The sequence below is a fragment of the Pipistrellus kuhlii genome, unplaced genomic scaffold (assembly GCF_014108245.1).
Source record: "Pipistrellus kuhlii isolate mPipKuh1 unplaced genomic scaffold, mPipKuh1.p scaffold_m20_p_30, whole genome shotgun sequence".
Taxonomy (NCBI): Eukaryota; Metazoa; Chordata; class Mammalia; order Chiroptera; family Vespertilionidae; genus Pipistrellus; species Pipistrellus kuhlii.
In genome coordinates, this window is record NW_023425530.1 from 5,741,122 (window position 1) to 5,762,736 (window position 21,615).

Genomic DNA, 21,615 nt, shown 5'->3' on the forward strand with positions numbered 1-21,615 from the left:
CCCTTCAAAATATCCTCGCCCAGGCCATGGTATTTTGTGGAAGAGCCACATTCAAGGGGCCAAAGAGCTGCATGTGGCTCATGAGCCACAGTTTGCCGACCACAGACCTGGCACCAGGGCAGGGGTCATTGTTCAGTGCAGCTGGTCCTGATGTCAGCCCTGGCATCTTGTTGCTTATTTGGGCCAGGAGCCAAAATGCAATGAGGCATAGATGTTATCTCTAGGTCAGGGGGTCCAAACCACAGGACCAGTGATCTGCTAGAGGGGGAAAAGTCACCCTGGGGACTAGGCAATGGGCTGGACACCTGGCCTTCCACCCTGGTGACCTCTGTACCTGGCCCATCTCCCTGCTCTGCGTGGGTGTGTACATCTGCCCACAAGATAACCACAAGTAAGGGGTGGCTCATGACCTCCAGTGGGAACACATCTTTTCATGTGAAAAACATTTGCAAAAGGTAACCATTCTGAATACGCAGAAGTCACTTTTACCGCTGGACATGATAGCCTGGTTTCAATGCTCTTTCTGGGAATCTGGCTGTAGTTCTGGAAGGATCCCACCCTAAGGCATCCTTGGTCCCTGAGCCTGTACACCTTTTTGGCAAATGCACACGTCAGACTCCAGCTGTCAACAAAGATCAAAATGGAGCCAGATTCATGAGGTGCCTTTTCAGGGTGTGTGTTTGCAAGGAAGGACCTCTGTTCCCTGGGACTCTCAGCCCTGCCTCTCAGGGCAAACGTCCTGGACAGGAGCTGTGGCTGCTTTGGGCTCAGGCCTGTGACCTCGGGCGCTAGGGGGCGCTGTCTGCAAAGTGTGTGCAGCTGAGCTGGGCGCCAGGTGGGTGGGGCTACGCTCTGTTACTACACGGAAGTTCATTCAGCTCGAATACCCTTCGAATTTCTTTCCTCGGTCCGCGTTCTGTCTGGGCGGTGGATCCGCAGGGGACTCGGGCCGGGAACGGACATGGTGAGTGACGGCCGGGCGCGGAGGCGGCAGAGGGCGGGGAGCCGCCGGGGACCGTCTGTCCGCGGGCAGGTCCGGGCTGCGGACCCCAGGCGCCCGGGCTCCGCGGAGGCTGCAGGCCCCTCGGGCTCGCAGGGGGCCCCGCCGGGACCCGGGTCCAGGGCGTCCCCGCGGCGGGGCCTGGGGCTGCGGAGCGAGTCCGGGCGGCTCCGCGCCCACAGCCCGGGCTCCGCAGCGGGTGCCGGGCCGCGCGGAGGGTCCGTGGGGACAGGGGGCTCGGCCTCCGCGGTCCGTGCACGGGGGGAGCTGTGGTCTGTGGCCTGTCCCTCCTTTCCCCCCAGAGGGACCGTGTTCTCCTGGGTGTGATGTGTGTGGGGCAGGCTCTCCAGTCCCCCCGTCCCCCAGGCCCTGCTCTGCAGCCAATGCCTGCATTCCCAGCCTCTCCCCGGACCCTGAACCCCATCTTCCCTCCTGAGTCACAGCATCGTTATCAGCAGTTTGTTTTGTGGTGATTTTCAAACGGTTAAAAACAAGATTCAGCTGAGTAAGTGGAAGGTTAACTGGCTTGATTCCTATTCACGTATTGGGCTGCTTCCCATCTGGTAAATAGAATCTGAGGAGCTGTTCAAATGGAAGGCGTTTACTATTAAATGCAGAAAGGAAGTGGGAGAGGCGGAACTGCAGTTACACACAGGCAAGCACCCCTGAACCTTGAGGCAGTTTTGTTGTTTTCAGTTCTTGCAGGGTGTAGCCTGCTACACACCTAGGCCACATGGGGTAGCCTGTGGATCCCAGGCAGCAAACCTGTACAACGTGCCAGTGTACTGAGCACTGTAGGCAGTTGTAACGCAGTGGTGGTGAGCATTTATGAGAAGGCGCAGTAAAAATGTGGTGGCAAGACAGAAAATGGTCCATCCGTGTGGGCACTGACCCTGAATGGACTACAGGACTGGAGGCTGCTCTGCAGGAGTCAGTGGTTGGTGAGTGAATGTGAAGGCCTAGGACGCTCCTGTGCACAGACTGTAGACTGTATCACACTGCGCACTGAGGCCAGGAAATGTACAAAACACAGATCCATCAAGCCCAGGAGGCAATGATGTGATCAAAAGGCTCAGTCAGCACAAGGCCTCTGAGGCTGTGCCCGCATAAACCAGCACACTGCTTCACAGCAGAGTTTTCTTTCACTCAGTAGAAAGCTTACATGGATACAGAGGACAGTAGAGCAAATCCATGAACCAGCTCACCATCATCAGGTTTCTGTGTAGTGACCGTAACTGTATGTCCTGGGTTTTCACAGGACTGGCTGCACAGGCAGCTTGCTTACACCAGCGTCATCATAAACATCTGAGCAATGCATCTCCCTGTGACATTGTGATGGATATGACGTCACTAGGTGATTGCAGTTTTTCAAATCCACTAATCTTTTTTTAAGTTACAGTTGACTTACTTTATATTAGTTTCAGGTGCACAGCATAATGATTTGGTATGTGTATGTATTGTGAAGTGACCATCACAATGAGTCTAGTTAGCGTCTGTCATCGTATAGACTTACAGAATATTTTTTTTCTTGAAAATAGAGCTTTTAAGATTTACTCTTAGCAACTTATAACTGGAAGTTTGTACTTTTTGGCACCTTTCATCCATTTGACCCCCACCTCACCCCGTACACCACTCCTGCAACCTCTAGCAACCATCAATCTGTGCTGTGTATCAATGGAGGTCTTTTTTTTTTTTTTTTTTTTTTTTTTTTTTTTTTTTTAAAGGTTCCACAGATAAGTGAGAACACATGGCATTTCTCTTTTTCTGGCTTTTTTTCCCACAAAGCATCCTGCCCTCAAGGTCCAGGAATGTGTTGTTACAAGTGGCAGAATTTCTTTTTCTAATGGCTGAATAATACAATAATATTCCTGTGTGTGTGCACCATTTCCTTTCCTTTCTATTGTTTAAAGTACTACATATATCTCTTTTCCCCCTAATGACACCCACCCGCACCCCCACAGTCCTCAGGAGAAGCCCCAGTGTCCATGTCCATTGGTTATGCTAATATGCATGCATACAAGTCCTTGGGTTGACCTCTCATCCTTCTCCCCGCCCCTCCCTTCTTTCTGAGGTTGGACTGTCTGTGCAGTGTTTCTTAGCTTCTGGATCTATTTTTGTTCATCAGTTTATGTTCATTATATCTCACATATGAGTGTGATCATGTGATGTTTATCTTTCTCTGACTGGCTTATTTCACTTAGACTAATGCTCTCCAGGTCCATCCATGCTGTTGCAAATGGTAAAAGATATATATATATATATGAGGCCTGGTGCACAAAATTCAGTTATAGAAGGTAAACAGCCCAGCCTGCACCCTCTCCAATCTGGGATCCCTCTCACAATCCAGGACTGCTGGCTCCCAACTGCTTGCCTGCCTGCCTTCCTTCCTAATTGCCCTTAACCACTTCTGCCTGCCAGCCTAATCACCCCTAACCACTCCCCTGCCAGCCTGATTGATGTCTAACTTCTCCCCTGCCAGTCTGTTTGCCCCTAATTGCTGTCTCCTGCAGGCCTGGTCCCCCTGTCCCCTGCAGGTCTGGTCACCCCCCAATTTTCCTCCCCTGCTGGCCTGGTGACCCCTAACTGCTTTCCCCTGCAGGCCTGGTTCTCCCCAACTGTTCTCCACTGCAGGCCTTGGTGTCCGTCCCCCCTGCCCCCCCCCATATGCCCTTTCCTGCATGCCCGGTCACTCCCAACTTCCCTCATCTGCCAGCCTGGTCCCTCACAACTGCCCTCCCCTGCTGGCCATCTTGTGGTGGCCAACTTGTATCCACATGAGGACAGGATCTTTGACCACATGGGGGCAGCCATCTTGTGTGTGGGAGTGATGGTCAATCTGCATATTACTCTTTTAATAGATAGGATAGAGGCCTGGTGCATGGGGGGGGGGGGGCACGGCTGGTTTGCCCTGAAGGATGTCCCAGATCAGGGTGGGGGTTCCCTTGGGGCGTGGGATGGCTTGAGTGAGGGGCCTGTGGTGGTTTTCAGGCCAGCCATGCCTGTCGGTGACCCAAGCAGAGGCCCTGGTATCTGTGGTTTATGTATCTTCTGTAATTGAAATTTTGTAGCCTGGAACAGAGCCAAGCCTCCTGCTCACTCTGTGGCTGGCAGCCATTTCTGTTGGAATTTATGTATCTTTTAAAAAATATATATATTTTATTGATTTTTTACAGAGAGGAAGAGAGAGGGATAGAGAGTTAGAAACATTGATGAGAGAGAATCATCAATCAGCTGCCTTTTGCACACCCCCTACTGGGGATGTGCCCACAACCAAGGTATATGCCCTTGACCAGAATCGAACCTGGGACTTTTCAGTCCTCAGTCCGATGCTCTATCCACTGAGCCAAACCAGTTTCTGCTCCTTTGCCTTTTTTGTTTGGATCGTTTATCTTCCTTTGGTTAAGTTGCATGAGTACCCTGTAAATGTTAGGGATTAAACCCTTATCGGTGATAATATTGGCAAATATGTTCTCCCATGCAGTAGGCTTTCTTGTGGTTTCGTTTGCTGTGCAAAAGCTTTTTATTTTGATGCAGTCCCATTTGTTTATTTTCTCTTTTATTTTCCATGCCCTAGGAGTGGTATTGGTGAAGAAATTGCTTCAGCATATGACTAAGATGTTGCTGTCTGTGGATTCCTCTAGTATTTTTATAGTTTTCTATCTTATGTTTAAGCCCGTTATCCATTTTGAGTTTATTTTTGTCTATGGTAAAAGTTGGTGGTCTTGTTTGATTTTTTTTTGCATGTATCTGTCCAATTTTACCAACACCATTTATTGAAGAGACTGTTTTGACTCCTTTGTCATGCCTCCTTTGTCAAATATTAATTGAGCATAGTGGTTTGGGTTGATTTCTGAGTTCTCTATTCTATCCCATTGATCTACATGTCTGTTTTTGTGCCACTACAAGGCTGTTTTATGAACAGTGGCTTTGTAATACAGCTTGAAATCTCGTATTGAGATCCCACCTAATTTTTTCTTCTTTCTCAGGATTGCTGAAGCTATTTAGGGTCTTTTTTTTTTATTCCATATGAATTTTTGGAAAGTTCATTCTAGGTCTGTGAAGTATGCCATTAGTATTTTAATGGGGAGTGCATTGAATCTATAGATTGCTTTGGGTAGTATGGACATTTTAATGATATTGATTCTACCAATCCATGAACATTGTATGTTCTTTCATCTGTTTGTCTTCCTCTGTCTCTTTTTTTCAGTATCCTGTAGTTTTCTGCGTATAGGTCTTTTATCTCCTTAGTTAAGTTTATTCTTGGGTATCTTCATATTTTTGGTGAGATGGTAAATGGGTTTGCTTTTTTAGTCTCTCTTTCTATAAGTTTACTATTGGTGAATAGAAATGCCATAGATTTCTTGGAGTTAATTTTGTGTCCTGATACATTGCCAAATTCATTTACTAAGTTGAATAATTTTTTGATAGAATCTTTAGGGTTTTCTATGTACAGTATTATGTCATCTGCCAATAAGGACCGCTTTACTTCTTTTCCAATTTGGAAGCCTTTTATTTCTTTTTCTTATCTAATTGCAATGGCTAGCACTTCCATTACTATATTGAACAGGAGTGGTGAGACTGGGCATCCTGTCTTGTTCCTGTTCTTACGAAAAATGGTTTTAGTTTTTGCCCATTGAGAATGATGTTGGCTGTGGGTTTGTCATATATGGCTTTTATGTTGAGGTATGATCCTTCTATTCCCACTTTGCTGAGAGTTTTATCAAGAAAGTGTGTTGGATTTTGTCAAATGTTTTTCTGCATCAATTGATATTACTGTGATTTTTTTTTAATCTCTCAATTTGTGTATGTGAAATATCACTTTTATTGATTTTCGGATATTGTGGCATCCTTGCATCCCCGAGATAAATCCTACTTGGTCATGGTGTATGAACTTTCTGATGAACTGCTGGATCCAACTTGCTAGAATTTTATTGAGGATTTTGGCATCTGTGTTCATGAGAGATATTGAGTTCTTCTTTGGTTGAAGAAGAACTCCCCTGTGAAGCCGTCCAAACCTGGGCTTTTGTTAGCTGGGAGTTTTTTAATTACTACCGTGTTTCCCCGAAAATAAGACATCCTCCGAAAATAAGACCTAGCACATGGAAAGATAAGACATCCTCTGAAAATAAGGCCTAGCACAACTTTGGGAGAAAAAATTAATATAAGACACTGTCTTATTTTTGGGGAAACAGGGTACTTCTATTTTATCAGTTGTTATTGGCCTATTCAGGTTTTCTGATTCCTTCTGATTCAGTTTTAGGAGATTGTATTTTTTTAGGAATTTCTCCATTTCATCAACATTGTCCAGCTTGTTGTCATATGGTTGTTCATATATTTTCTTTGTATTTCTATGATGTTGTTGGTTACTTCTCCAGAGTTACTAACAAAGAATATAAAAACAATTGATCATTCATACTCCTCCACAAGAATATTTTCATTCATTAAGGGATATCTGACTACTTTTAATAATCTGGAGTACTTTAGGACAATATGGCCAAGTACATTTTGTTTTAATTGAAATTTTCACACACCACCTGGCCTCTCCTGTTTGGTGATGAAAATAGAAGAGAAAGCTACCAGGCCTTAATTATATTTACAGTCACTAAAACTTTATGCACACATGACAATATGTTTCATGGACAGCTGCATCAAATGGTGGTTATAAGGGGGATGAGTTTTCTCACAAGGAATCAATGGGCTTAACATAGAAGTATTTTAATGTATTAATATAGAAGTTGTTCAAGGTGCTCTTTACCCTGACATTTGAGAGTAATGAAGACTTAAAGTTATCACAGTAAAATCATATCAAATCCCATGTGTTCTTGAGGAAGTGAGTTTGGCAATTTAATAATAGTCTTACTATAATCAAGTCATAGACTGACTGTTGGGGACCATGTGTCCTATGTGAACTTTTTATGAGTTATTAACGCACTCAGGTCCCCAGAGCTGTCTATCTCACCTATTCTCCCATATGCATATGTGGGGTGTTTTAGGACTCAGTGGCCTTTGAGGATGTTAATGTGGAGTTCACCACAGAGGAGTGGGCTTTTCTGGATCTGACCCAGAAGAAATTCTACACAGATGTGATGTTGGAAACCTTCTGGAACCTGGCATCAGTAGGTAGGTATCACAAATTTTTAAAAATATATATTTTTATAGCTGAAACCGGTTTGGCTCAGTGGTAGAGTGTCGGTCTGCGGACTGAAAGGTCCCAGGTTTGATTCCGGTCAAGGGCATGTACCTGGGTTGCGGGCACATCCCCAGTAGGGGGTGTGCAAGAGGCAGCTGGTCCATGTTTCTCTCTCATTGATGTTTCTAGCTCTCTATTTCTCTCCCTTCCTCTCTGTAAAAAATCAATAAAATATATTTTAAAAAATTAAAAAATAAAAAATAAATAAAAATATATTTTTATTGATTTAGCGAAGAAGGAGAGCAAGAGAATGAGAGAAAAACCAATGATGAGAGAGAATCATTGGGGATCTAGCCTGCAAACCGGTTCTACTGGAAATTGACCTGTGACCTCCTGATTCATACTGGTTCATAGGTTGATGGTAAAACGCAGAACAGTTCTTGCCTGCAATTACTTGTTACTTAGGCAATTAGAAAACTAGTGTTGCTTGCTCATTAATGCTGTTTCAAGAACTGGAATATGGAAAGGGAGTACATTGTTAATTAAACCAGTAATGATCATAGCTCATTTTGTACCTAAAATCTGACTATTTTTTATATTCTTTAATAGTTTATAATGTTTTGGTTTTTTTTTAGCATGTATTTTAGAAGACCAATATGACAACCATGACAGTGAAGATCAACATGAAAATTATTGGATGAATCTTAGGTGAGTCTCATTGACATGACAAAGCATTAAGAGCATTTTTGTGTAGGTGTGTTTTTTTTTTTTAAATAGGTTTATATTATATATATGTTATTTATTTATTTAATATTTTAAAATTTTATTTCAAAGAGGTAGAAAGAAGGAGAAAGAGAAATATCAATGATGAGAGAGAATTATTGATGGCTGCCTCTTACATGCCCCAAATTTGAAATCATGTCCAGAACTTGGCAATGTGCCCTGACCAGAAATTGAATATGACTACCTGGTTCAGAGGTCAGTACTGAGTTTCGCTGGTAGTGCAAAAATATGTTTTTCTTGACTTTCATATGTGGAAGTGAGAGAGAGAGATAGAAAAATCAATAGACTGCTTCCTGCATGTCCTGTACTGGATTTAATAAGTCTGTAGTCTGGCCATGTTCCCTTTCAGAGAATTGAACTGGTTAGCCCCTAGTGTGTGGATTTATCCCGAACCACTGAGCCATATCGGCCCAGTCCACAAAAGAATCTTAAAAACAGATAATCCAATTATATCAGCCCAATTTTAAATATAGTTGTTCTTAGAATTATCTCATTAAAAATTTCCCCCCCAAATATGACCTAGATGTTTAATGTATAAAAAATAATTCCACTTGGAAACAATATAAGAAGTACCATTAATGAATATAAGCGTTTTCATAATACGTATGATTCAGCCTATATCAGAACTTTTACGATATCCACTTTTAAAAATGGAATGTCCTGAAACCCCACCCTTTCTTTGGAAATGGTAAAAATGTCATTGTCATAATATTAATAAATGTTAAATCATTCACAGAGTATTAATAATATGCTTCTGATTTTTACAGCAGTCATATGGTAGAGAGACTCTGTACAAGGAAGGATGGTAGTCAATGCAGAGAAAACTTCATCCAGATTCCAAATAATAATAAAAAGAAAGAAATTTCTGAAATAAAACAACCTAAATCCAGGTTGTGTAGGCAAATCTTCATGCGTTATTTATCCTTGAATAACCATCTGAGCTCTCACATTGGACCCAACCTATACCTGTGTCAGGAATATGAAGAAAACCTTTATAAATATGAGGAACCTGAGAAAGCTTTCAAGCCTCACCAACATATTCAAAGTCATGAAGGCAGTCCCAGTGGGAAAGCATCCTTTAGAAATCATGAAAGAATGCATATTTCTGGGAAACCATATGAGTGTAAGCAATGTGGGAAATGCTTTAGTTGTCTCATTTTCCTTAAACTTCACAAAAATACTCATAGTGGAGAGAAACCATGTCAAAGTAAGCAACATGGCAAAGCTTTCAGATCTCCCAAGTACTCTGGAGAAAATGAAAGAGTGCTCTCTGCAAAAAAGCCCTATCAATGTCAGAAATCTGGAAAAGCTTTTAGCTCCACTTCTCTTAGAAATCAGGAAAGAACACACACTAGTGAGAAACCTTATGAACGTGGAAATGTCTTCAGTTGGCTCACCTCTCTTCGAAAACACAAAAGAAGTCAGGCCAGAAAGCGGCTTCATGAATGTAAGGAATGTGATAAAACTTTCCGTTATCCCTCTTTACTTAGAATTCATGAAAGAAGACATACTGGGGAAAAACCCTATGAATGTAAGCAATGTGGGAAAGCTTTCTTTCATCCAACTTCCTTCCGAAGTCATGTAAAAGCTCATAATAAGGAAAAATTCTACGAATGTAAGCAATGTGGCAAAACCTTCAGTTCTCTAGGCTCTCTTGGAAAACATGAAAGAAATCATGCTGGAAAGAAGCCTTATGAATGTAAGGGATGTGGTAAAACTTTCCTTTATCACTATTCCCTTAGAATTCATGAAAAAACTCATACTGGGGAAAAACCCTATGAATGTAAGCATTGTGGTAAAGATTTTTTTCATCGAACTTCCCTCCGTCGTCATGAAAGAATTCATACTGGGGAAAAACCCTATGAATGTAAGCAATGTGGGAAAGCTTTCTTTTATACACGTTCCCTCCAAAGTCATGAAAGAACTCATAATAAGGAAAAACCCTATGAATGTAAGCAATGTGGTAAGACTTTTAGTTGTTCTAAATCTCTTAGCAATCATGAAAGAACACATATTGTGGAGAAACTGTATGAGTGTAAGCAATGTGGAAAAGCTTTCAGATATTCCATATCTCTTAGAAATCATGAAAAAATTCATACTGTGCGGAAACCTTATGAATGTAAGCAATGTGGGAAAGCTTTTAGATATTCTACATATTTTAGAAATCATGAAAGAATGCATACTAGGGAGAAATCCTATGAATGTAAGCAATGTGGGAAAGTTTTCAGACATTCCACTTTTCTTAGTAATCATGAAAGATTGCATAATGGGGAGAAATCCTATGAATATAAGCAATCTGGGGAAGCCTTCAGTTCTCCTAATTCCCTTGCAACACCTGAAAGAAATCATGATGGAAAGAAGCCTCATGAATGTAAGGAATGTGGTAAAACTTTCCTTTACCCATCTTTCCTTAGAATTCATGAAAGAATGCATACTGGGGAAAAACCCTATAAATGTAACCATTGTGGTAAAGCTTTCTCTTATCTATCTTCCCTCCAATGTCATGAAAGAACTCATAATAAGGAAAAACCCTATGATTGTAAGCAATGTGGGAAAGCTTTCAGACATCCCATTCTTCTTAGAAATCATGAAAGGATGCATACTGGGGAGAAACCCTATGAATGTAAGCAATGTGGGAAAACCTTTTGTTCTCCTAATTCTCTTGCAACACATAAAAGAAATCATGATGGAAAGAAGCCTCATGAATGTAAGGAATGTGGTAAAACTTTCCTTTATCCTTCTTTGCTTAGAAGTCATGAAAGAATGCATACTGGCGAAAAACCCTATGAATGTAAGCATTGTGGAAAAGATTTCTCTCAACGAACTTACCTCCGTCGTCATGAAAGAACTCATACTGGGATAAAATGCTATGAATATAAGCACTGTGATAAAGGTTTCTATTATCTGTTTTCTCTCTAACATCGTAAAAGAACTCATATCAGGGAAAAACCTCTATGAATATAAGCAATGTGGTAAAGCTTTTCTCTTATACACATTCCCTCTCAAGTCAAGAAAGAACTCATAATAAGAGGAAACCCTATGAATGTAAGCAATGTGAATAAAAACTTCAGTTTGCTCACACATCTTCAAAGACATGAAAAAACTCGTGATGGGGTTAAACCTTATGAATGTAAGCAATGTGGGAAAACCTGTTGTACCTCACATCTTCGAAGATATAAAAGAACATATGATGGAAAGAAGCCTCGAATAAGGAATGAATTAAACCTCTTTTTTATTCCCTTCTTTCTTGTATATCATGATATGTATACTGGGGGGAAACTTATGAATGCAAGCAATGTGAGAAAACCTATAATCATCCCAGATCCTTTCAAATTCACAAAAGCTCCCACTGTGGAGAGAAACCATAGCAATGCAAGGAATATGGTAAGACCTTCAGCTTTTGAACCAGTTTTAACAGACGTGTGAAAATAAATCCTGTTGATAAACTGTTAATGTAGAGAATAGGGAAGTGCCTTCATTATTACTCAGCTGTGCCATCATGAACGATTATCCACATTGGGGATGGGCCCTAGAAATGTAAAAGGGTTAGAAATCATTCATTTCTTCTAGTTTATTGTAAAGAATGAAAGAACTCACTGAAGAGAAACCCTGTCATGTAAAGATGGTAGAAGAGCCTTTGGCCATCCTAGTTCTTTACAAAATCATGAAGAGACTCACACCCAACAATAAGTGTATGAACATTAGGAATGTGGGAGAGCCTTACTTAGACATGTGAAAATGCACCTGGAGAAATAGTGCATACATATGGAGAAGGTGAAAGCCTTCAGCTTCCCTCTTCCTTGGGAAGTTCATGAAAAAAAAAACTCAAAGTGGAGAATTGTATTGAATGTAAAAATGTAGGAAACCTTTCTGTTGCCTCATATCCCTACAATACCATGTGAGAATATACACTGTTTAATTGACAATAAAAATAAACCTTAAAATTCTAACAAATACTTCCAAAGTAGTTTGAAAACTGCACTGAAAAGAAATCTTGTTAGTATAACTAATTGGTACATATAGGCCTGTTGCAAATTAAGTCATACACTTCCCAAAACTCATAGCATTAAAGTTCTATAAACTTTTGACATATTTGTTCATTATCAGTACTCATTCTTTGTTATTTTTTTATTTATTTATTTATTTTTTATTTTTATTTTTTTTAAAATATATTTTATTGATTTTGTACAGAGAGGAAGGGAGAGAGATAGAGAGTTAGAAACATCGATGAGAGAGAGTCATCGATCAGCTGCCTCTTGCACACCCCCTACTGGGGATATGCCCGCAACCAAGGTACATGCCCTTGACCGGAATCGAACCCGGGGCCCTTCAGTCCCCAAGCCGACGCTCTATCCATTGAGCCAAACCGGTCTTGGCTCTTTGTTAGTTTTTTAAATTGATTTTTTGGAGTGAGGAAGGGAGAGAGAGAGTAGTGGAGAGAAATATCTATGTGAGAAACACATAGTTATCCTCCGGTGTGCCTGTCCAGGGATTGGCCCTGTTATACCCAGTAATGTGCCCTGACAGGTATTGAATGAATAGGCCCTACACACATATTAATTCTTTTTTAATTTTTTAACAGCACTTGAAATGCACTATTATTTCAGTTAATACGTATTTGTTTTACATTTATACTCAGTCACTGTAGAGTCCCATGTGAATTATTTTCATGTTTGGTTTTTGTGTTTCTTTTAGCTGGGAATTGTGCTATAAAGTTTACACTAAAAAAATAGTTTGTTTTTCTCAGTCTTGGCCTTGACAGCCAAGAAGATCGTCAAAACTGCAAGCTAGTGCTTTACTTCCACTGATGTTGGATAGAAGCTTTACATTTGTTCAGAATTCAACATTAAAGATCCAGCATAGGTTGGCTTTTCCTGCAAGCCCATAGGTGTCCAGCAGGCAACACACGTAGACTGTCATGGTTGGGGCTGTTTTCTGAAGAGTACGCTCTCTTCTCTAGATTGCATTTGCATGAGGTCTAATTTGACTGGTAATCATCTTGTCCTGTTGGTTCTACTGCTGACTGTGATTCAGATCCCACTGTGACAGCTGCAATGGTGCAGTGCCAAGGAGCCCCGTGACAGTTTGTTCTTGTGCCACCCTCTGCAGTGAGGGCTCTGAGCCAGTCCTTCCATGTGAGAATCGGCACTTTCCTCATTTCAGGCAGACTCTGGATGTGTGCTGTCACTCAGAGCTGAGCCTAATCTCTCAATGTTGTCAGTTATCTTTGGTTGTATTTATTAAAGTTATGTACATTTTCCTGTAATTGCATCTGAACTTTTAAAGGAAGTATTAACTGTTTCCTAAGCACTCTTCTGTGAAGAACTATTCTGGTTTTTATTTTCTGAGGATTTATTTAAATATTCCATTGGAATTATTTAATTTCAGTCAATTTGTAATTTTTTTCTTTTTAATACATTCTGAATCAAAATTATATGTGTACAAATTCAGATGTTTTCCTCAAGCTACATTTTTAATTTCTTTTATCACTTTTGGCATTAGACTTCTCTGTTATGCATAATATTAAAAATTCCAATTGTGCATTTTTTACAAAGTTCCCTTTAGCCAAACATCAACCAAATCACATCTGTATTTATAAAAGTGTAATGAAATGTATTCAAATAATATGAATAACTGCAAACTACCCTGGTCAGTATTGTTCTGTTGAGCATCCTCCTGTACACTGAAATGTCATGGTTTCCATTCGTGGTCAGAGCACATCCCCAGGTGTTTGGTTTGGTCCCTGGTTTGGGTACATAGGAAAGACGACCAATCAATGTTTCTCTCTCATATAGATGTTTTTTCTCTCAGAAAAAAAGTCAATAAACAGCAGGGGGACATCAGTAATATTTTCAACAGTAAAAAGAAAATTTAAAGTATGTACAGTCAAACCTCATTTCTCAAGTATCTCTCATCTCAGAAAGTTCTGTTCTTGACCAAGTTGTACTGTGTCCATGGTGGAACCCAACCTCTGTTTTGTAACTGACCATCTTTCCAAGCTGACACCTCCGCATGCCTAAAAGCTTCTTTCAGGCAACATAGGAGAGGGTGCTTTTGTTGGGAGTGAAATCAATGATTAGGACAGGATTTCTAAATTTGGTAAAGGTGAGTGAAACAAGGATCTCAGGCCACTGAAGAGGTATAACATTTGTTCATTTGGATAAAGGGGAAGCAGCCAGTGACAGCCAATTTGGAGGCAATGGAACAAGTAAAGATAGTGACCTGAAAGACACCCCCACCTCCATGATAAAAGTGATTCCTTTACAGGTAGTAGGGGATGGTTCAATAAATTGAAGGAAAGAAGTGTTTATAGATTAAACAATACATTACACATGTGCAGTATATAAGAAAAGTTTTGGCAGAATTATTTTGGCATCTGGAACAGATTCAATTTACTTTTAAAGGGGGAAAAGGATTCAGTTTTCATTTTTTGAACAGCCTTCCTGAACAAATTTTGTTTGAGAACCTCGGTTCTACTGTATCCTACCCTAATATATAAAAAGCCAGGGGCCATCATGGCCCAAATGACCAAACCTGAGGCTGCATGGGGAAACCAGACCGGCAGTGGAGACAGTGATGGACAACCAAATGACTGGACCCTGGACCCTGGCCGGGGCATGGCAGCAGAAGGGAGGTCTGGGCCCCGGCCAGTAACTCTGGGTCTCCCACAATTGGGGGCATGGCTGGCCTTCAAACCTGGGGCCAAGAGCTCCCTGTACGTATAAAATAAACATACATAAAAATATACATGCAGCTGAGACTGGTTTGGCTCAGTGGATAGAGCGTTGGCCTGCGGACTGAAAGGTCCCAGGTTCGATTCCGGTCAAGGGCATGTACCTTGGTTGCGGGCACATCCCCAGTAGGGGTGGTGCAGGAGGCAGCTGATTGATGATTCTTTCTCATCGATGTTTCTAACTCTATCCCTCTCTCTTCCTCTCTGTAAAAAGTCAATAAAATATATTTTAAAAAATTATATATATATATATAGTCTTCTGAGCTTCCCCTGCCCTCCACTTAATATTTGGCTATGGCCTTCTTCTCATGTCAACAAATTGGATGTATAGGCATAATTTTTAATGGCTACAGTGCTATCCCTGACTTGGACATTTCTGTGGTTTACTTCACTAACCCTTTATTGTGGGGCAGGCTGTTTCTGGTTTCCCCTGGCATCAACAACTACAGCAAATGTAAATTGCTTATTTGACTTTACATAGGACACATTCGCAAACACGGAACTCCTGGCCCAAAGCTAATTCACTTGAATTTTGACTCACATTTCCAAACTGACTTTCTAGAAAGTGCTTCTCTTTGTTTAGTCCATTGGTTTTCGATCAAATTGCACTCCCACAAACGGGGTAAGAGAAAACTGTTCATCGCGCCTTCGGCAAATCATGTACTCATGCTGAACTTGAGCGACCCCTTCCTGACATAGCTGTATGCGTGCTTTTCAGGGCACTTTTGAAGGAAGCAGTGGGATCCCGTGCTCCTATGGCTCTCCCATGTGGACAGAGCTGGAACAGCAGTTTCCCAGGAGGTGGAAGCACAGTGGGTCCCTCTCAGTCTGGGGAGGGGCGCACCCAGACACCCCCCTGCACTTGGGCTGGGGCGGGGCACACAGGGCAGGACATCAAGTGGTAAAGGTCCAGCAGACACCCGGCCTCCACACCGCTGGACGAGGGGTGCCAGACACATGCAGGAAAGGCTTGGCACCTCTGTCATCGCCTTGGTTTTCGGAATTCCCTGATCCCCATCTGCCAGCTTCCTCCCTCTGAGGGGCGCTGTCGTCATCACATGGGTGCAACTGGAATATTGTATCTCCAGAGGATTGCCCCAATGTATGTATCCTTTTATCCGATGATGAAAAAGTCGCAAAGAACAAGAATGGAGACAGACTACTGTCCTTTAGGCTTAAAAAATACCCGGGAGGGTCCTGCGAAGAGCTGAGACTCGGTTCTTTCCATGCTCTTCAGAGAATGGGTGAGGAAATGGCCCGGGTTGGCCCTGACTTTACCCACTTACGTTACTCTTGAAGGTGTCCTTGCCACAGTGTGAATAAACTGCCGCCTTTTGGAATGGGGGCTCATACAAAAGTCTGCATTCCCAACTTTTCTTGAAACAGATCTATGTTCTGCAGCTGCGGCCACCATCCCGTGATCAGGTTCTATAGACCAGATCCTGGTGCCGGCAATCGGCACTGGAGTGGATGCCCGCCCCCATGCCTTTTTACATTCAGGGATTGAGCTGAACTCACTTTGTGGGAGGCCTGGCAAGGGTGATAGGTGTCACAGATGGAGGACGGAGAGTTGGCCAGCCCACCCCGCAATTGGGTGAGAAAGCATCCTCTGTGTCCACCTCTCACCTCATGGGCACAGCCTCTCCCCTCAGCTCCAGGCAGCCCTCTGGGTTCCACAAGAGCCCGCTCTGCCCTCACATGCTGCTTGCCCTAAATGACAAGGCCCACAGACAACTACACAGAAAGATAGGGCTCATGGCTGGCAAGCACAGTGTAGGCAGCAGGAAATAAAAAAAGTTCTTGCACTCCTGGTGATTATGGTTTTGTGGGAAAGGAGTGATGGTTCAATGAGAAAGCTTTGGTTTCTCACAAAATAAAGGTGTTGAAGGTAAGGGAACACAGGCAAGAGAATAGGGAACTGGGGTGGATTATATTCTGGAATATGGAACTGCTCAGACACAACACTGGGGAAAATGGGGACCAGCCCGGCACAAATGAGCTCACAAGAGAGGAATGGGGGCCAGTGGTTGACCTGCACCTGTGGCCCAGGAGAGGGACAAGCAGCCCGATCTGTGGTTCTGGGTGCTAGCGCCTGAGCCTGTGGTTTGGGAGAGGGACAAGCCACCTGCCCCATTGTTCTGGGTGCCTGAGGCTGTGGCCCAGGTGAAGCCACCTGCCCACAGTCCCTTGTGGCTGCAGCCAGCAAAGACGAAACCGGCCTGGGTCCTAAATCTGATCATAAATTTCTAACTGGGCATGTCATAGTGCATTTGGATAAAGGGCCTTATATCTTCCTTATAAAACGTTTATCTTTGCCTAAGGCATGCCCTGTCCCATATTCTTATGCATCTAGGTTAACACACACACACACACACACACACACACATATATATTATTCACACACACACACACACACACAAGTAGATAGATAGATAGATAGATATTGATTTATTTCAGAGAGGGAGAGACAGAGATATCAATGATGAGGTAGATTGGCTGCCTCCTGCAAGCCCCCCACTGGGGATTGAGCCATCCCCTGGCATGTGCCCTTGAGTGGAATCAAACTGAGGACACTTCAGTTCAGGCTGGTGCTCCATCTACTGAGCCAGATGAGCTAGGCCCAACTGCTAGGACATGGAAACACTCTAATACACCTTTGGGATTCCGGACCCCTCAGAATGAGCACGTGATTTTGTTGCCTGTATACCATCCCTATTCTCTATAAATGTTAACATTTGAATCAATCAGAGATATCCGTATTTTGCTTTTTCCCACCTCCTTAACCTCCTACCAGCAATGGATTTCATATAATCTTTATGTTCCCTCTGATTCAAAATGCAGAAAAAGAAACAATTGCAAAACTGCCCATCTCTGGACCATGTCTCACTCCACTGGGAACTTATTTCCAGGCATTTCTTCAATTTGCCTCAAATAAACTTTTTTTCTTTTCTTCCAAAAATAGCTTGTCATTTTAATGATCACCTGAGAATAAATTTATTGATTTTTTTGTTTTTTTAATCCAGTTTTTCCCATTGGTTTTTAGAGAGTAGGAGGGAGGGAAGGAGAGAGAGAAACATCAGTGTGAGTGAGAGAGACACATTGGTTGGTTGCCTCCTGCACAGGGATGCAACCTGCAACCCATGAATACTCCCTTGATTGAAAATCAAACCCAAGCCCATTTGGGTCATGGAACAAAGCTCTAACCACTGAGCAATGCCAGTCTGTGATATTAGTTTTTTTTCTCTATTTTACTTTTTCCGTTTTTTTTTCTATTTTAAGAAAAACTATTTTTATTATATTTATAATAATCCACTTGCAATAAACCTTAATATCTCAAGAAAAACTATTATAAATATGATAATGTTACATGCAACAAAGACCAAGTATTCAAGAAAAATGATCTTACATGTAATAAGATTACATGCAATAAACATTAATATTTCAAGAATAGAAGGATTTTAAGTATAATAATATTACCAAAATTGTACTAACACGGTATGATATCACAGGAGTTGTAGGAAATATTAAAAGTCTGCAAATAACAGGATTCTATTATATTCTAAAATATTTTTTTCCTCTGGCTCTGTTTTTGTTCATCAGTTTGTGTTGTTCGTTATATTCCACAAATGAGTGAGATCATGTGATATTTATCTTCCTCCGACTGGCTTATTTTGCTTAGCATAATGCTCTCCAGTTTCATTCATGCTGTTGCAAATGATAAGAGTTCCTTCTTTTTTACTGCAGCATAGTATTCCACTGTGTAGATGTACCAGTTTTCTAATACATTCACCTGCTGATGGGCACTTAGGTTGTTTCCAAATCTTAGCTATGATGAATTGTGCTGCTATGAACATAGGGGTGTATATATCCTTTCTGATTGGTGTTTCTGATTTCTTGGGTTATACTAGTATTCCTAGAAGTGGGATTATTGGGTCAAATGGGAGTTCCATTTTTTAATTTTTTGAGGAAACTCCACACTTTTGTGAATGATCCATGTGCACTTGAGAAGAATGTATATTCTGCTACTTTGGACTGAAATGTTCCATGTCTACCAAATCCATCCGTTCTAGTGTGTCCTTTAGAGTCTCTGTTTCCTTGTTAAGATTTTGTCTGGAGATCAGTCTGGAGGTCAGAGGTGTATTAAAGTCTCCTATTATGGCTGTGCTTTTGTCAATCTCTCTGTTAAAGTCCTCTACAAGTTTCTTTTATATATTTAGGTGCATCTATGTTGGGTGCATAAATGTTTACCAGGGTTATATCCTCTTGTTGGATCGATCCCTTTAGGATTATATAGTGATCTTTGTTGTCTCTTGTGATGGCCTTCATTTTAATGTCTATTTTGGCCGAAACCAGTTTGGCTCAGTGGATAGAGCGTCGGCCTGCGGGCTGAAAGATCCCAGGTTCAATTTCGTTCAAGGGCATGTACCTTGGTTGTGGGCACATCCCCAGTAGGGGGTGTTCAGGAGGCAGCTGATCAAGTTTCTCTCTCATCGATGTTTCTAGCTCTCTATCCCTCTCTCTTCCTCTCTGTAAAAAAATCAATAAAATATAAAAAATAAATAAAGTCTGTTTTGTCAGATATGAATATTGCTACCCGAGTTTTTTTTGTTTTTTTTTTCATTTGCATGGGAACTTTTTTCATTCCCTTCACTCTCATCCTGTATGTGTCTTTTGTTTTGAGGTGGGTCTCTTGTAGACAGTATATAGTTGGGGTGACCAGGCAGAGAGAGGAGAGAAGTTGGGAGCAGCCAGGCTTGCAGGGAAGGGCACTTGTGGGGGACCCAGGCCTGCAGGGGAGAGCAGTTGAGGTGGAGGGATCAGGCCTGCAGGGGAGGGCAGTTAGGGGTGACCAGGCCTGCAAAGGAGGGCAGTTAGGGTAAAAAGGCTGTCATGGGAGTAGTTAAGCATCTATCAGGCTGGCAGGGGGGTAATCAGGCTGACAGGCAGAAGTGGTTAGGGGCAATCAGGAAGGCAGGCAGGCAAGCAGTTGGGAGCTAGCAGTCCTGGATTATGAGAGGGATGTCCAAATTGAAGAGGGTGCAGGTTGGGCTGAGGGACACCCCCTCCACAGTGCATGAATTTTGTGCACCGGGCCTCTAGTTTTAATATAAAAGCAGGTAGTTCTTAACCAGATCTGTAACTTGTTAACTGTTTTATGAGTCAACTGAGGTTTGTACAATAAATCTAGGAATATTGTCAAAGAACAAAAACCTAGCAAGAAAAAAAAAATTAGGATCTCTCTTCCAAGAAGGTGTTCTTGCTAACAGAAATTAACTCTTTTTGTCCCCCACCTTTTTTTTTAAAAAAAGTTGTTTTGAGAGAGAGAGGAAAACAAAACAAAACATCAATCTGTTTTTCCAGTTATTTATGCAATCATGGATTGATTCTTGTGAGTGACCTGTGAATGAACCCACAAGCTTGGCATATTGGGAACAATGCTCTAATCCAGTGTTTCCCAACCTTCTCTCATGATGAGAATCACCTGGTGGAGTTGTTAAAACACAGATTCCTGGATCCCAACTAAGAAGTGCTAAACTAGAATTTTTGGGAACATATAGGTAAAATTGTATACTTAACTAGTGCTCTAAGACAGATTTTATATACAGAGCACTAAGTTAGGTATGCAATTTTACCAATATGTTCTCAAAAATTCTAGTTTAGCACTTCTTAGTTGGGATCCGGGAATCTGTGTTTTAACAACTCCAACAGGTGATCCTCATAATGAGAGAAGGTTGGGAAACACTGCTCTAATCAACTGAGTTGCCTGGCCCAGGTGAAAGTAAAATCATGATGATAATGTCAACTTCCTGCATGTGCCAGGCAATTTACATGGAAAACATACCCAATTTAGCACACCTGCCTCAGTCATAATATACAGGCATGAAAGAAAAAATGTCTTGCATTGCTGGTGTTTATGTGTTTGTGGGAAAGGAGATAATGGTTAAATAAAAGAGCGTTGCTGTCTTAGAACATGAAGTCGTTGCCAGGTGAGTGTGGCTCTGTAGTTGAGCATCAGCCCAAGAACCAGGAGGGCATGGTTTGATTGATGGTCAGGGCACATGCCCAGGGTGGGGGCTCAAGCTCCAGTGAGGTGTGTGCAGGAGGCAGCTGATGTATAGTCATCCTCATTGTGGTTCTGTCTTATTGTCCATCCTGAGAAACAAAAAAATATAATTTAAAAAGAAAAGGAAAAAAGTTGAAAGTAAGCACAAACACTGACAGATGAGACAATTGGGGATGGGGGTGGATTATATATCCTCATTATGGAGGGTAGGAGCCTCAGTAAGTGGGATGTCATCAATGATCATCTTTCCTCCATGTAATACTTCTTAAAGACTGTGGATCTGCTAGAATGTGGATTTAAACAATGGACAAACATCCCCAAAGTTCTGTCCAGAGTTGGAGGACTGTGTTCCTTTGGGTTGATGGAGTGTTATCCGTCTTGATGGTAGTATAACTGCATTCGTGAAAACTCATAACTGCTCTTGAAACAGTGTGTGCACATACGGTATTAAAAACAATGTGAAACAACAAAGATGGTAAACTTGTTCTGCACGAGTAACACCTCCTTCCACCACCTTAGCGTCCTTCTGGTAAAGGCCTGAGAGGTCTGGAGAAGAACACAGGCCACAACAGGATGTTCTTGATACTGAATTTGACTTCAGGAAACACCTTTGGGGCAGCCTCTCCTCATTCACACAGCTGCTGAGCAGAGATAGGGCTCCTGGCCCCCACCTTTGAGGTGACGCCAAGGTTCCTGTTCAGGAAATGCTAGGATCTGAAATGGGGAGTCTAACTGGCCTGCACAAGGGAGGTCAGCCTGGGAATGTCCTTAACCTCATCCTTGGGCATCAGCCTCATGTTTTCCCAGGGAAGGTCTTGAGGCCTTTTCCAGGCCTTACATTTCCCATCTCAAGCCGGATCTGTGCCTGCTCTCTGGGAAACATGTTTAACTGCAACACCTGTCCC

At 42.1% G+C, this 21,615-nt stretch overlaps 1 protein-coding gene across 1 annotated transcript; it reads left to right on the top strand.

Annotated features, from left to right (window-relative positions):
- Positions 1–866: 866 nt before the first annotated feature.
- LOC118731294 (zinc finger protein 791-like) lies at positions 867–15,375 on the top strand. Its single transcript, XM_045589316.1, has 5 exons — positions 867–964; positions 6,994–7,120; positions 7,766–7,838; positions 8,681–9,036; positions 15,365–15,375. The coding sequence occupies exons 1-5, from the start codon at positions 962–964 to the stop codon at positions 15,373–15,375; spliced, it is 570 nt and encodes a 189-aa protein (XP_045445272.1). The 5' UTR covers positions 867–961.
- The last annotated feature ends 6,240 nt before the right edge of the window (positions 15,376–21,615 follow it).